Source organism: Phalaenopsis equestris, unplaced genomic scaffold (assembly GCF_001263595.1).
Source record: "Phalaenopsis equestris unplaced genomic scaffold, ASM126359v1 Scaffold000353, whole genome shotgun sequence".
NCBI lineage: Eukaryota > Viridiplantae > Streptophyta > Magnoliopsida > Asparagales > Orchidaceae > Phalaenopsis > Phalaenopsis equestris.
This window is the reverse complement of record NW_018164795.1, coordinates 181,779-197,379: the sequence shown is the minus strand read 5'-3', so window position 1 is coordinate 197,379 and position 15,601 is coordinate 181,779. Positions and strand designations below refer to the sequence as shown.

General features: G+C 30.0%; 1 protein-coding gene across 4 annotated transcripts in view; it reads right to left on the bottom strand.

Moving 5' to 3' along the window:
• Positions 1-2,695: 2,695 nt before the first annotated feature.
• The window catches only part of LOC110026151 (probable acyl-activating enzyme 18, peroxisomal), a 39,169-nt gene continuing 26,263 nt past the window's right edge, over positions 2,696-15,601 (bottom strand). For 2 of the 4 annotated variants that reach the window (XM_020726987.1, XM_020726990.1), the window contains 3 exons: positions 4,716-4,814; positions 4,177-4,383; positions 2,696-2,873 (listed from right to left, as the gene is read on the bottom strand). In XM_020726987.1, coding sequence (XP_020582646.1) covers positions 2,763-2,873; positions 4,177-4,383; positions 4,716-4,814 — 417 coding nt within the window. In that variant the 3' untranslated portion in view covers positions 2,696-2,762. Of the gene's footprint in view, positions 2,874-4,176; positions 4,384-4,715; positions 4,815-15,601 lie in introns of those variants that run through there. The other 2 variants (XM_020726988.1, XM_020726989.1) reach the window with 1 other exon arrangement.

The window sequence follows — 15,601 nt, the reverse complement described above, 5'->3', positions numbered from 1 at the left end:
GGATTGTAGACGAGACACTACCCAGAGATTTCACGCTCATTTCAGTGAGGACTTCTTGATATCGGGTTCGAGATTTTCTATAGGCGTAAACCCTTATGGTTAATTACCCCTTCCGATAATAGAAGAACACTTTCAATTAAGGTTATTTATTAAGAATTGAATATTCAATATATAATAACTCTCGACTTAGGATTTAAATTATAAAATTCACCACTCAAAACTTAAAGAAGATGGTGGGGGAATGAAGACGAAACCCGATCATGATCTGATGGTTCCTTCATCAAGGGGGAAACCCGATCGAGATCCCATGATTCCGTCATTATGTGTCATCGTGGTGCCTGATCTGCTTAGTCGATGAGGTAGTTGATCCAACCTGACAGAAGAATCCTTGTCAACAACCATGGATTGCGTCGTCCAAAAGATCCTTATTAATCTTGGGTGAATGTTTGTCTATGGGGACAAATTTAAGTCAACCTTAGCTAACATAAGATTTTATGTCAATCAATTATACATTTATGATTCACAACTCAAAGAGTAGAAAGCCGTTTAGGAACATAAGGGCTGCAACCATGACCATAACATACAAGCAATCACCCGGTCAGAGGGCTCTGATTGTAACGCTGTTTTGTGTTGCCATTTGGAGGCAAAATCACACTGAAAAAAGACTCGAGTCACGTCCTTACTGGCATGCGATTGCTTTTATTGTGAATATATTGATACGTTCAATATGATATTCACTCTTTGCGAGCTAAAACCATTCATAATTTTGTCACCCTCGACAGACTGTTGCGGAGGGTGGATGACTTTTTCGCTTTAGCTTTCAAGTGATTTAATTTAGCTTGAATTTTAGTTGATTATTTTGAAGATTTTGATTTAAAAGATTGATCCCTCTGGTTTAAATATTTTTTCCACTCGGCCATCATCAGCGTGTTAGGCGTTTAAAATATTTATATTTAAAGCTATGCATCTAATTTTGTCAGTTTAAGCATTTAGGTATATGTTCTATCCACTGCCTTCCTTATAAGGAGGAGGATCAAACTAGTTTGGTGATTTGAACCTGTAAATTCTTATTTTAGGATTTGGACATAAGGCTTACCAGACTCGTCAACTCTAGTCCTTGCTATGAGGAGAAACATACTAGTATACTAGTGAGGTGGGACTTAAAACCTCATTAAATAGATAAGTCGACCTGATTAGCCCACACAACATTCTTAAATTTAGTATTTGAGCATTTAATATATTGGATGGAGACATCAGGGTGTCTGTCTACCCAACTTTCTATAAGAGGCTTACAAATGACTAACAATAATTAAAGGGGACGACATCATGGTATTCTTTGAAAATTGATGAGGCTAAAAGGGTGTTTGCCTACCCTGATGTCGTCCTTCAGTAGGCTGACGAAATAAGTTTATTTGCAATTAGTTAATTAAGTTTAACCATGTGGTTATGTGTTATGCAAGTCATAATATTGATAGAGATTTTTTAGTTAAGTTGGGTTGATTGTTTTTATTCAAGACAATTGTTTTGGCTGATTAGAATTATACAATCTTAATTTGGTATCTCTCAATTTCATTTAGCTAAAAAACTAGCTATCATTATGGTTGATGATACCTAATTGGTATTTGTATAATTCTTCTGAACTCATTTTGTTATATATATATATTATATATATATAGTGAATATGCAGCAAATTTGCTCTATAGTTTGACAATTCGGAAATCAATGAATTAGGCAAAGAGAACCCCTAGAAGAAGAAATCTTTAGAGCAATGTCATTTCTATTGTTTGAATCCATCTCCCTAAAATATTCAACACTTTCATCTCAGAATGCTGCATTCAACATTTTTGATGGATTTATGGATTTATTAATTATTTTGTAGTTGATTTATTTCATTATAAATTATATATTTAACTTAAAGAGAAATAATTTATAATAATACTAACAGTTAATAATCTATATTAATATTAAAAAAATCATTTTTTCTCATTGAAAATAAATCGATTGCATCGGGTTTGTTGGTTTAGGCTTATCTTACATCTTCTCAACACCCAATATTCTCTGATTATGCTATGCCTTTCAACTATAATCAAGAAATAACTGTCCACAAAAACCACATAAATTTCCCTAAGCAAGTTTGTTTAACGATAATTTTAAAAAAAGAAGGATAAAAGTGAAAAATATTAATATAATTTTTATAGTGAATTTTGATATTTGAGCGAAAATTTGAAAAAAAAAAAAAAAAAAAAAAAGCACATCGGGGATTTACAAATAACAACGTTTGGAGGAAAAAAACATTAAGTTTAGACTCCAGATGCATCTAAAGTTCAATGATGAGACGTCACGTATCAAGTGGGCCCTATAAATTTTAACACTAACCAATCACAATGCATTACGGTGGGCCCACTTAACATATGACGCCCCACCATTAGACTCTAGAAGCAAATTACATCCCGAGTCCGGATGTAATATTTGCTCCGTTTGGAGTGCTATGATGTAATTACCACTACAACACATGCCCATGCATACTTGATTTCTCCTTTATTTTCAATCTGATTTGAATGCGATAAAGCGACTCATTAATTTCACACTCCATACTTGTCCCAAGCTATATAATCTTCTTTCGCACAACAGAATAAGATTCCATAAGAACACTAAGCATTACTAAACTCATTAAAACAACTCACAAAGCTAATAGTTCCGGGCCATAACATAATTATTATTATCCCCAATCCATTCATCCATCAAGATACCAACTACGCACATTACAGTTTGCTGAGGGTTGAGCCCTTACTGAGTTCATCCCTTAGAACTCGTCGCAGCAGCTTATTTGTAGCCGTTCGTGGAAACTCCGGAACGACTTTAACCAAGCTTACCTGTTCGGCATACAATAAGAGGTCACAAAGGGGATCAGATTTAATAGAAATTGGACCGCACCGACTGATCCGATTGCTTCAACTATGAACCAATACTTTGGTTCAAAACTACTTTCGCGTAGAATCGGCTGGAACGGACAGTCGAACTCGTGAATTGGTCTGGCTTTTAAAAACACCGATTCCAATATTGATCATTATTTTATTATTGTTATTATTATTATTATTATTTTATGAACGCAATAGTGATTATTATTTCAAAATATTGAAAAGTGAAATGTCTAAATTAGAATCTCGTATATTGATTGGTAAAAATAATCACTATTGCATCGTTTAAGTAATTCAAAGGCTTATTCAAACATCTAATTCTAATCCAGTTCAACAGTTGATTCTTAAACCATATAAAAAAGGCGAAATTTTTAAAATGGCATCATTAATTTTTCTTTTTTTAAATCAACACAAAAAATATATTGAAAATGCAGCAAAGTTGCTGCTGATGTGGTGACTTTGTGTGTATATATATATATATATATATATATATATATATATATATATATATATATATATAGTACAGGAAAGAAAATATGTGCTTTAGGAAGGAAAACAGAAAAAAATTAATATAAAATAACATGCCTGCATGCATGATGGCCGCCAGCCTCGGTAGCAATAATTTTTACATTTATAACACCCTACATCACAATTATTTATGTAAAAATTTAAAATTTAAAATTTAGGTGTTAGATATATAAATACATAGGAATTGAGTCGTACATATATGTAAATGCCGCTAAATTTTTATTACCGACGCTGGTGGGCCATCATGCATGCATGCAGTATTATTTTATTTTAATTTTTCCCCTTTTCCTCCCTAAAGTATAAGAAATATTTGCGTACGGAAAGCGTGCGCAAGGTTGTGTACGTTTTAGGTTATTTGGAGGGTATAACTAGGGTACACTTATGTTATAGGAAGAATTATAGGGGGTATAACTTGAGTGTAACCTAATTATACCCTCCGAATAACTTAAAATATACGCAACCCTGCGTATGTTTTCCGTACGCAAATATTTCTCTTAAAGTACAGATTTTCTTTCCTGCACTAAAAAATACAGAAAATACAGAGTCGTTGCTGATATGGTGGCTTTGTCGATCTTCAATAAGAAAGAAAATTTAAAGAATGCCATTTTAAAAATTTCGCCTATGAGAAATAGTAAAAATTAAAAAAAAAATATGACACTTCAGAAACAGCTTTAGCCTTTTAGACTTCTTTGAACTAAAACAGTAAGCATTCAATGAAAAAAATTCATACCTTGAACAAAGGATTTAGTTCCTTTTGGATTGCTCTCTGAAATTTGGCCCTCAAACTGGTTTCTTGTTTTGCCATTCCAGTTTTCAGCACTGCAAAGAGAACCAACTCCTCTGGTCCGCCGGCTCTCGACCGAAAGCCAACTGCGGCCGTCTCCAACACATTTTCATCAGCTCTATTGCATACCCTTTCAATCTCAACTGCACTTGTCTGCTAGACAGGATGCATTATATGATTAAAAAAATTGGAAGATTTACAATTTTACACACATACTGCTCAATTCTCAAGTATTTACATATCAATAACACCCAGACATCAATTTTTATGAAAAGGTGTATTTCACTTTTTTTAAAAAAAATTAAATGGTGTTATTTGTTACGTGATATGAAAGATTTGGGTGGTATAAATGGCAAAAGCAAAAATTAGATGTTAGATATGTTAAATACATGAGAATTGGGTGATATGTATGTAAATTCCCCTTAAAAGAAGCAGCAGAAATCCTACTAATACAAGCTGAATGACAATAAACAACTGAGTTATACCTTGATACCTCCAAGATTCATTGTATCATCCACCCTTCCCAGCACGATATAATATCCACCAACGGTTCTCTGAATTATGTCTCCATGCCTTCTTAAAATCTAGCAGCATAGTATACACAGTGAGGGACGTAAAATACAACCAAATTCTACTATTATAGTTGTATGATATACAAATGGAAAAACTAAGGATTTATGTAACTTTTTAAAAAGTGCAAAGAAATGTACATATTTTAAGCTTAAAGAATAAATTATAAATATTTTTTACGTATTGTACTCGCATATTGATAATAAGTAGACAACTTTACATGTTTGATCCTGGCATGCCAAAAATGATTTTGACAAAAATGAGTTTCTTCATTTGATTATATAATCCCTTTTTCTTCTATATTCTAGTTCAGTAAAATGCACATAGAAGTACTTTTAATTCAAAAAAATTCATACAAAGCTATCTGTTAAAGTTCAATTAAAATGGCTTAATCATGCCAACAGTTCCATCATCTCCCAAATAAGGAGAAAAAATAAGCAGTGAAATAGGATAGTTTAATCCGTTGTAATTAAGATATCTTAGTGACATTTTAGCATTTACCTTCTTAGCATGGCAAGCTCACGGAATCTGCTGATAAATATCATGCTTTCGCATGGAAACTATGGAATATTATGTTGGAGACTTTTCGAGATTTGCATCTTCTTGCATTCGGGCAAAGTTGGATGACCCGATTTTAGCGCCAAGATTTGTTAACATTACAAGCACGCATAAATAAATAAGTAAAGAAATAAAGTTATTCAGGATCTTTAGCCCCGCACTAGGATTTTGATTTGTTTCTCTTGGCTGCCGGTATTGAAAGTAATGGTCCTGCTCATAATAATCACATCCACTTCAAATATAATTACTCAAATGAAGCTTGAATGTATTTCTATTTCTCTTGAATTCTCCCTTCTTATTCTTTATTAACACGCCTAATCATAATTCAAAAAATTTCTAAATAAATATATAATTATCGAGAGTAGGAATTTATAACTAAATCACTAACCTCCTTTTACTTCAAAATTCTTCCTCTTTCTCAATTCCCAAGGATTTATCAGCTTTCAATTCTCGATTAATTAAACTTGCCATTAGCATTTAATAATTGAACATACAATCTAAATTCATATATTAATATAAATAAATCCTAACATATCTTAATCCATAGCTTCGTTTGATTCCTTCACTGTTCATACACGCGAGCCTTTTCTTCTTGTCTGATTGGTCGGGATTAATCCCATTTCCTTCTTCCATTACTTGGCTAGGGCATTACCTCTCCTCACCTGCCGGATTCGACCACACGGAACACTTCTCCTTCGAGTTCGCATGATTGCACAAGAACCACACAACTCTTCCCCATTAATATAGGTTTTTAAGTCATTCACTGAGATGACTTCCGAGGAGAAAGAAACACTTGCTACACAATGCCCCTTCCATCAATTATAAACCATGCACAATTTTCCCTTCAACGGGCTACAAACTCTTAACTATCTCCCCTTCCATTAACAAAAGATTATTTAATAGATTCCCTTCAACTGATTAAAGACACCTCATTGTCTCCTTACAGCTCCCTTCGATATTTCCCCTAAATATCTCATAACACACCTAGCTTTCCTCTATCTAGTCCACCAATATCTACAAACGAATCAGATTCGACTATTATAGATATCTACAATATAGTTAAAGCCATTGAAAGTAGGATTAGTCAAATTGAAAATATACTCGTCGGCACAATAACTGGCATTGAATTGAGATTGAATAAAATGAAGCCGAGGCTTAGTGCGTCTAAAAGTCTAGCAAAAGCCGAAGTTATTAATAAGGGGAATATTTTCCCAGCATAGGTGGGGAAAAATATGGAGCATGCGAGAGTGGCCAAGCTGTGGAGGGTAATTAAGTTATAAATCCGGTTAAGCACATGAGGATGAATCTACTGATCAAATTTTGTTGACTAGCATTGTTCATGATGCTAAATTAACAGATGATAAAAAAGTCAAGAAGACATATACACCTGACTCCGGAAGGTATTCAAAGAGGAGAAAGAAAAATATAAATATAAGCATAGTTGTTATGATAAATGAAGCAGAATTAGAGCATGATGTTGATCATTCTGAATTTTGGGGAGAGCATAATATCCTAAAAGTGAGACTGGGGGAAAGCAGAAGGCATGTTCTCAAATTTTTGTTGTACCTTTAATGAACATATGCACCTCCTTAATTTGATTTGTTAAACATATTGTGTTCAACTCAATCCGAAAATTGATGTTTTAATCTTTGAAAATTTTGAAGAAAATTTTGTTGAATCTAATATTTGAGTAGAGCAACATGTTCAAAAAACTAACATTGAGGTAGAGCGGGAAGTATATTCTCATCTATATTTTATGAGCTTATTGATTTTTTTAATATTAAAGGGGATGCACAAGAGTGTGCAAATTATAGAGGAATTAAGTTGATGTGTCATACTTTAAAGTTATGGGAGAAAGTAATTGAACATAGATTAAGACGCATCATAAAGGTTTCTCATAATCAATTTGGATTTATGTCGGGCAGGTCTACTATGGAAGCTATACATTAGAAGTTCATAGATAATAAGGAGAATTTACATTTCATTTTTATTGATTTAGAAAAAGCTTACAATAAGATTCCAAGAGATATTCTTTGGAGAGTTCTTGAAAAAAAAGGTGTTGATATGACTTATATTCAGGTCATTAAAGATATGTATACTAGAGTTGTTACTTGTGTTCAAACTGAAAGAGGATTGACCAAATATTTTTCTATTTCTGTTGGATTACATCAGGGATCGGCTTTATGCCCATATCTTTTTGCTTTAATTATGATTGGTCTTACTGGACATCTACAGGAGGATGTACCTTGGTGTATGCTTTTTGCTGATGATATCCCTCTCGTGGATAAAACGAGAGAAAAAGCCCATAAAAAACTTGAATTATGGAGGTCAACATTGGAGTCTAAAAGTTTTCATTTAAGTAGGACTAAAACTGAATACATGGAATGTAATTTTAGTAGTAATAGCTCTAGTGACAGAAGTATGACTTTGGATGATCAAATTATTAAAAGGTGTGAACGATTTAGATATCTTGGGTCCATTGTTCAAAGCGATGGTGAAATAGATGGGGATGTTAATAGTAGAATTCAAGTTGGCTGGTTGAAGTGGAGGAATGCTTCGAGTCTTTTGTGTGATAGAAAAGTACGTTAGACTGAAAGGAAAATTTTATAAGATGGTGGTGAGATCTGCAATGCTCTATGGCGCTGAATGTGGCCTTTAAAAGAGAAGCATAATAATAAGTTAAGTGTTGCCGAGATGAGAATGATTAGGTGGATGAGTGGCTTTACACTTAGAGACAAAATGGTAAACGAATATATCTGTGATAGAGTTGGTGTAGCTCCTGTGGCAGAAAAAATTAGAGAAAGTCGTCTTAGATGGTTTGATCACATTAAACATCGACCATCTGATTATCCGACTAGGAGAGTAAGATGTTTTAGATTCGACTTGTGTTAAGAAAGTCAGAGGTAGACCTAGGAAGACTTGGGCTAATTATATTAAAAATGATCTTAGTTTACTAGAACTAAATGAAAATATGACACTAAATAGGACACAATGGAGAAAAAGGATTCGTGTAGCCGACCCCATGTAGTGGGATGTAGTGGGATTAAGGCTTTGAGGCTTTGTTGTTTTTTTAATTTATTTTTTTAATATAGTCTGACAAGTTTATTAAAACTTCTTAAAGCCAACTATCAAATAAATAATGCCTGAAAGAGTTGGACATGATGACAAAATAAGAAGAGTTAATTTTAGTTGATGAATTAAGAGATGAGACATGCTTTAAATAATTCATTGTATTATTCAACCTTTACCACTGCACTTTTTCCTAAAAAACTGTGTATAATTTAATATGAAGCTTTATTAAACATCATCAAATATTGATTTTCCTAGGAGATATAAGTCAGGGCATATGATAGAATTGATCGACTAATTTAGTGCACGATTCACTAATAATTTAGGCTTTAATAAACTATTCCTATTCAGTTCAAGTTATAATAACTTCACACTCATGTTTTTTCTTATGTTGTTGACATTGCAGATGTGATACTATGCTAACTTGTGAAACTATTATAATATGCAAGAAAAGTATTAATAATATTTTGAATAATCAATATTTGTCTGATGATCACATATATATTTTTGTTTATATGTTTGTAGAGAGTAAAAATCTATGACTAGAATTACGTAAGCAATACTTGTACATTTCATGCTTGTATTGAGTGAGTGTAAAAAGTATTACTAAATCAGTCACAAATAATTTGAAAAATATTTATATCTATTTATCACTATTATGTTTCTTTTTCTCAGAGCTATGTCCAAATAGGATATAAAAAAAAAAGTTTGAGCTATATTGAAATCATTCTAATTCTAATAATTACTAAACAATATTAGGTGAAATTGATTTGATTCACTGTTGAATTCTGAACAATATTGTAATGAAATATCAACTATCTTTTGATAAGTAACTAGATGTTATAGTCTAACATATGGTGACTTAATTCTCATATTTATTATTTTTGTAAGTAAAACTATTAGCCAAGAATGTAGCTGATGCTTTCAAGTGGGACATTAAAAAATAAAACTTCATGGTGTGAAAAATCTGCCCACACAAACAAACTACATCGGTGGAATATTTGTGTAAATATATGAAAGCAGCTATAGGCATAGAATGTGTTAATTAGGCTGACAACAAAAATTGACAGAATAAATTGAATTTTTTTAGGGTTGAGTTTATATACACTTGATACTGGCTATAAAATGAACATTTTTAAACTTTTTTATGGCTGAAAGTATGTGAGTGTTGATATGTAAAAATCAAAATTATGGGTTTTTAAAATTTGAAATAAAAAGTTGTTGATAATTTAATTCTTTTTTTTTGTTATAAATGTCAATTTTACATAATGTTAAAGGAAAATCTTTAATTATTTAACTATACTGATATGTGATGTTTATAAAGTTTTAAGTTTTGTTTCTACAGAAGAATATTGAATTAATACGTTCATTTTTTAATATTCATAAATTGTTTACTAATGTCACAACCTTATTTGAGGTTCTTCAATTGGCGTTAATTATGTAAATTTAGGTTAGATTTCTTAAGAAAATATATTCCATTAATTCAGAAATATTTCATTTAACTTGTGATGTATAAACTGATTATTGAAGTAAAATCCTTATTTAAAATCTAACAATTTTGATTTGTGATAATTATGTAAATTATATTATGTTTCTTCATAAATCTATTGGATTAATGAACAATTTATTCTATATTTTTGTCGCGCATTGATAAAATGTTGAAGTGAAAGTTTTATTTAGAGAAATAATTGAGATATATTATATTTATACAGTTTTAGGTTGACTTTCTTAAGAATAATGATGCGAAATACATTAAATTCTCATTTAACTTGCTATGTATTGATTAACTGTTGAAGTAAAAGCCTTAATTGAGGCTCTAATAAAGCTGATTTGTGGTAATTATATAAAATCATGTTATGTTTCTTTCTAAATCTATGAGACTGATAAATGATTTATTATATTTTTTTTGTTGTAAATTGATAGAATGCTGAAGAAAAGCTTTATTTAAAGCACTAATTTATAAAATTTTAGGTTGACTTTATTAAAAAAAAAAGAGTAAATAAAATAAATTCTCATTTAATTTTGTGTGTATTGATTGGTTGTTGAAGTAAAATCCTTATTTAAGGCTCTAATAAAACTAATTTATGATAATTATGTAAAATTTGTAATGTTTCTTCAAAAATCTATTAGATTGATGAAGAGTTTATTCTATTTTTTGTTGTGTATTTTATATAATGTTGAAGTAAAATTTTATTTAGGGTACTAGATGAGATGGCATGTTACATTTATGAAGCTTTAAGTTGATTTTTTTTAAAAAAATATTGAAAAATGTAATAAATTCTCATTTAACTTGTTATGCATTGATTGATTGTTTAATTTAATGTCATTTAAAAATCTAACAAAATTGTTGTGGGGTAATTATATAAAATTATGTTATATTAATTTTGGAAAGTTTATTGTTAAAAAATTATAGTTAATGTTAACAGTTGTTCTACTTGTGTATTTTGTTAGCTTCTTGATTGCATATGAAACGATTGAATTATTTTTTTTTGTAAAAAAGTAAGTTGGGCACACATAATATAGATCTTCTTTAACTGTTCAACACATGCATTACAAACATAATCATTTTTTAACTGTTCAACATTTGCACTAGTTTAGAAGTTAAGAATTTCTATGAGAAATGACATCAATCATCAATTTTGTATATCTTGCTGATGACTTTCTTACACTTGAAGATAAACAAAACTCCTGATAATATGTAATAATCTTTATTATTAAATTAACAATATAAAAAAAATAATTGAAATGAAAACTCCAAAAAACACAGATAATATTGAGAAAATATTGGCATTTGAAGAGTTAGCAATTGCCTTTTGGCAGTGTTGAATATTTAAAATGCTACCATTTTCTCTATATTATCTCAGTGTTTCTCGGAGGTATCAAGTCAATAATTTTTTTTTTATTAATTTCTTTTTGAATTTAGTTACTTGATTTAACTAATAAAGATGGTTACATATTATTAAGAAAAAATTTTATCTTCAAGTGCAAGACAATCATCAACATGATACACAAAGTTGATGATGAATATCATTTCTCAAAAAAATTCTTAAATTTTAAATTTGTGCAAATGTTAAACAGTTTAAAAATGATTATGTTTGTAGCGCAAGTGATGAACAATTATGTTTGCAGTACATCTGTTGACAGTTAAAGAATATTTGTATTATATGCGCACAGTTCATTTTTTTGGCCAAAAAAGTAATTCAATCATTTTATATGCAGTCAAGAAGTTAATAAAATACATAAGTAAAACAACTTTTAAAACTAACCATGATTATAAACAATACTTTTTCTTAAATTAGTCAAACATAATTGTAAATAATTACCACAAATCAATTTTGTGAGAGACTTAAATAAGGCTTTACTTCAACAATCAATCAATAAACATCACGTTAAATGAGAATTTATTGTATTTTCTCACTATTTTTTGAAGAATGTAAACTTAAAATTTCATAAATATAAAATATCATCTAAGTTAGTGTCATAAATAAAGTTTTCACCTTAGCATTCAATCAATAAACAACAATAAAATAGAATAAATCATTCATTAATCCAATATATTTATTAAGAAATCTAACATAATTTTATATAATTATCATAAATCAACTCAAGGCTTTTACTTCGACAATCAATCAATGGACAAAAAATTAGATGATGAATTTATTATATTTTCTCAACATTTTTCTAAAGAAAGTCAACCTAAAACTTCATAAGTATAACATATTATATCAGCCAATATCTTAAATAAAACTTTTACTTCAACATTCTATCAATACAAAAAAAAAAGAAAATAGAATAAATTCTTTATTAATCCAATAGATTTATGAGGACAACAACAACAACAACAACAACAAAGCCTTAATCCCACCACGTGGGGTAGATTTATGAGGACACATAACCTAATTTTATATAATTACCATAAACCAGCATTGTTAAATACTTAAATAAGGCTTTTACTTTAGCAATTAATCAATACATGATAATATAATAAATCCTGCATTAATCTCATATATTTCTGAAGAAACATAATCTAATTTTATATAATTATCACAAATCAATATTTTTAAAACCTAAAATAAAAATTTTATTTCAGCAATAAGTCCATACACAACAAGTTAAATGAGATATTTCCGCATAAATCCAATATATTTTATAAAGAAACATAACCTAAATTTATATAGTTAACATAACAACATCTTTTGAACCTCAAATAAGGATAAAACTATAGTAAACAATCTATATAAAATAAGTTAAATGAAAAATGGCTGTAGTAATTCAGCATTATTCAATAAAACCCTAATTTAAAATTTCATAAACATCACATATAAACACAAATAGATACTTTAATTAAACATTTTATTTGAACATACTATAAATTCATATTTATAGTAAAAAATGAAATTGAATTATCAACTTTTGATATCAAATTTAAATAACACAATTTTGACTTCACAGATGAAGTTCAACACTCAAACTGTCAACCATAAAAAGGTTCAAGAATAATCATTTCATAGCAATTCAACATAAAGAGTAAATAAACATGACCCATAAAAAATTCATTCTATTTTGCCATTGTCAGTCAAATTAACAGGTTCTGCCCCTAGAGTGCTACTATATATTAGCACACAAACATTCCACATTTGTAGGTATTTGTTTGTGTAGGCAGAACTTTCACACAATGAATTTCTTATTTTGTAATGTCCCACTTGAAAGCTCAGTCATATTTTTAGCAAGTAGTTTTACCTAAAGAAGCAATAAATAAAATAATTAAGTCACTACATGTTAGACTAATCGAACAATATCTAAATACTTATTTAAAAGCTAATTGGTATTTCATTATAATCTCAAAGCACATTTTTCAATGTTCAGGATTCATCAAGGAATTATATAAATTTCATTTCTTCATTCTAAAATCTTCAATAAGTATAGTCCGATATTGTTTATCAACTACTGAAATTAGAATAATTTTAACATTTGAATGTTTTTTTTCGTAGCATGGTTCAAAGAGATCAAATTTTCTTTTTCATATCTTATTTGACTATAACCCTGAAAAAGAGAAACATAATAACGATAAATGAATATAAATATTTCTCAGTCATTTATGACTGATTTAAGTAATGCATTACTTCTTACACTCATTCAATGCTAACATGAAATATACAAGTATTGTTTATATAATTTCGGGCACACATCCTCTTCCAACATATATGCAAGAGTATCTACATGATCATCAGACAAATATTAATTATTCAAAATATTATCAATTCTTCTCTTGCATATTACAAAATTCCCACAAGTGAGCACAATATCACCTCTACAATGTCAACATAAGAATATGCATGAGTTTGAAGTTAATTATAACTTGAATTGAATAGAAATAATTTACTATAGACTAACTTATCAGTGAATTGTGCACAAAAATTGTTGATCAAGTCTATCATATGCTATGACAGAGCATCTCCCTTAGAAAAATCAATCTTCGGTGATGCTTGATGAGGCTTCATAATAAACTATATACAAGTTTGCTAGGAAAATGTGTAATGTTAAAAGCTAAATACTATAATGAAGTTTTTAAAGCATACATCATCTCTTAATTCATCAACTAGAATAAAATCTCTTCCTATTTTGTCATCAAGCTCCAGCCCTTTCAAACAATATTTTTTTAATAGTTGTCTTTAAGAATTTATAACGAATTTGTCTGACTACATCAAGAAAATCAATAAACTCATAAAATGTAGAGATAAAAAAAATATGAGAATATACCTCCAACTCTGCCCTAATATTGGTTTTTTGTTTGCCCTACCAAAATACCAGAGTCAGTAAAATCTTCACCAATCTTTTTAGGGATTAAAACTTTATTTGCCAGTTTGGGCAGAACACATAGTATTTTTAACAAATTATATTAAGAAGATTCATATGTTCATTAAAGGTACAATAAAAAATTAAGAACATACATTTTTTTCTGCCATCTGTGATAGGGTTGGTGTTGCTCCAGTAACAGACAAAATTAGAGTTATCTTAGATGGCTAGGTCACATTAAATGTTGATCATCTGATGATTCGATTAGAATAGTAGATGTTTTAGATTCGACTTATGTTAAGAAAGACAGAGAAGACCAAGGAAGACTTGGGCTTATTGTATAAAAAATGATCTTAATTTATTAGGATTAAATGAAAATATGACACTAAAAAGAACGCAATGGAGAAAAAGAATTCATGTAGCCGACTCCACTTAGTGGGATTAAGGCTTTTGATATTATTGTTGTTGTTGTTGTTGTTGTATTATACTCTGTCCCAAGCTCACTTTCAGGAATATTATACTTTTCTCGAAATTCAAAATGATCAACATAATGCTCTAACCTAGCTTCATTTACCAAAGCAATTGCACTTATATCTGTATTTTTCTTTCTCCTTTTTGTATGTCTCCCAGATCCAGATGTATATGCTTTCTTAACCTTTCTATCATCTCTAAATTTAACATCAAGAGCAATGTCGACCAACAAAATTTGATCAGAAAAATTCATCCCCTGTGCTCAACCGTATTCATATCTAACTTGATCACCCTCCGCAGCTTGATCACTCTCGCATACTCCGTTCTTTTATTTTTCTTCGTAGGAGGAAAATATCCCCCTTATTAATACACATTCGGTTTGTGCTTGGACTTACAGACCCACTAAGCCTCAACTCTATTTTTATTCAATCTCAATTCAATATCAGTTATATTATCAGTTATCTTGTCGACGAGTGTATTTTCAATTTCACTAACCATACTCTAAAGAGTTTAACTATACCATAGATATCTACAAGAATTAGATGTGATTCACTTGTTGTTGTTGATCGACTAAATAGAATAAAGAAAGATAGGTGTTATGAGAAGAATAGAGGGAACATCAAGGGGAGCTGTAAAGAGACAATAAAGGGTCTTTAATAAGTTCAAGGGAAGGGGAGATAGTGAAGGGTTTGTAGCCGGTGGAAGGGGAAATTATGAATGGTCTGTAATTGATTGAAGGCGTCGTGATGCAACAAGTAGTTCTTTTCATTTGAAGTCATCTCAATGAATGACTCAAAAGCCTACATTAATCATATCATACACTTAATATTTACTTTATGTGAATGTATTATATGAAAAAAAATAAAGGAATGAGCACTATTGTTACCTACTGAGTATACAAAATAAG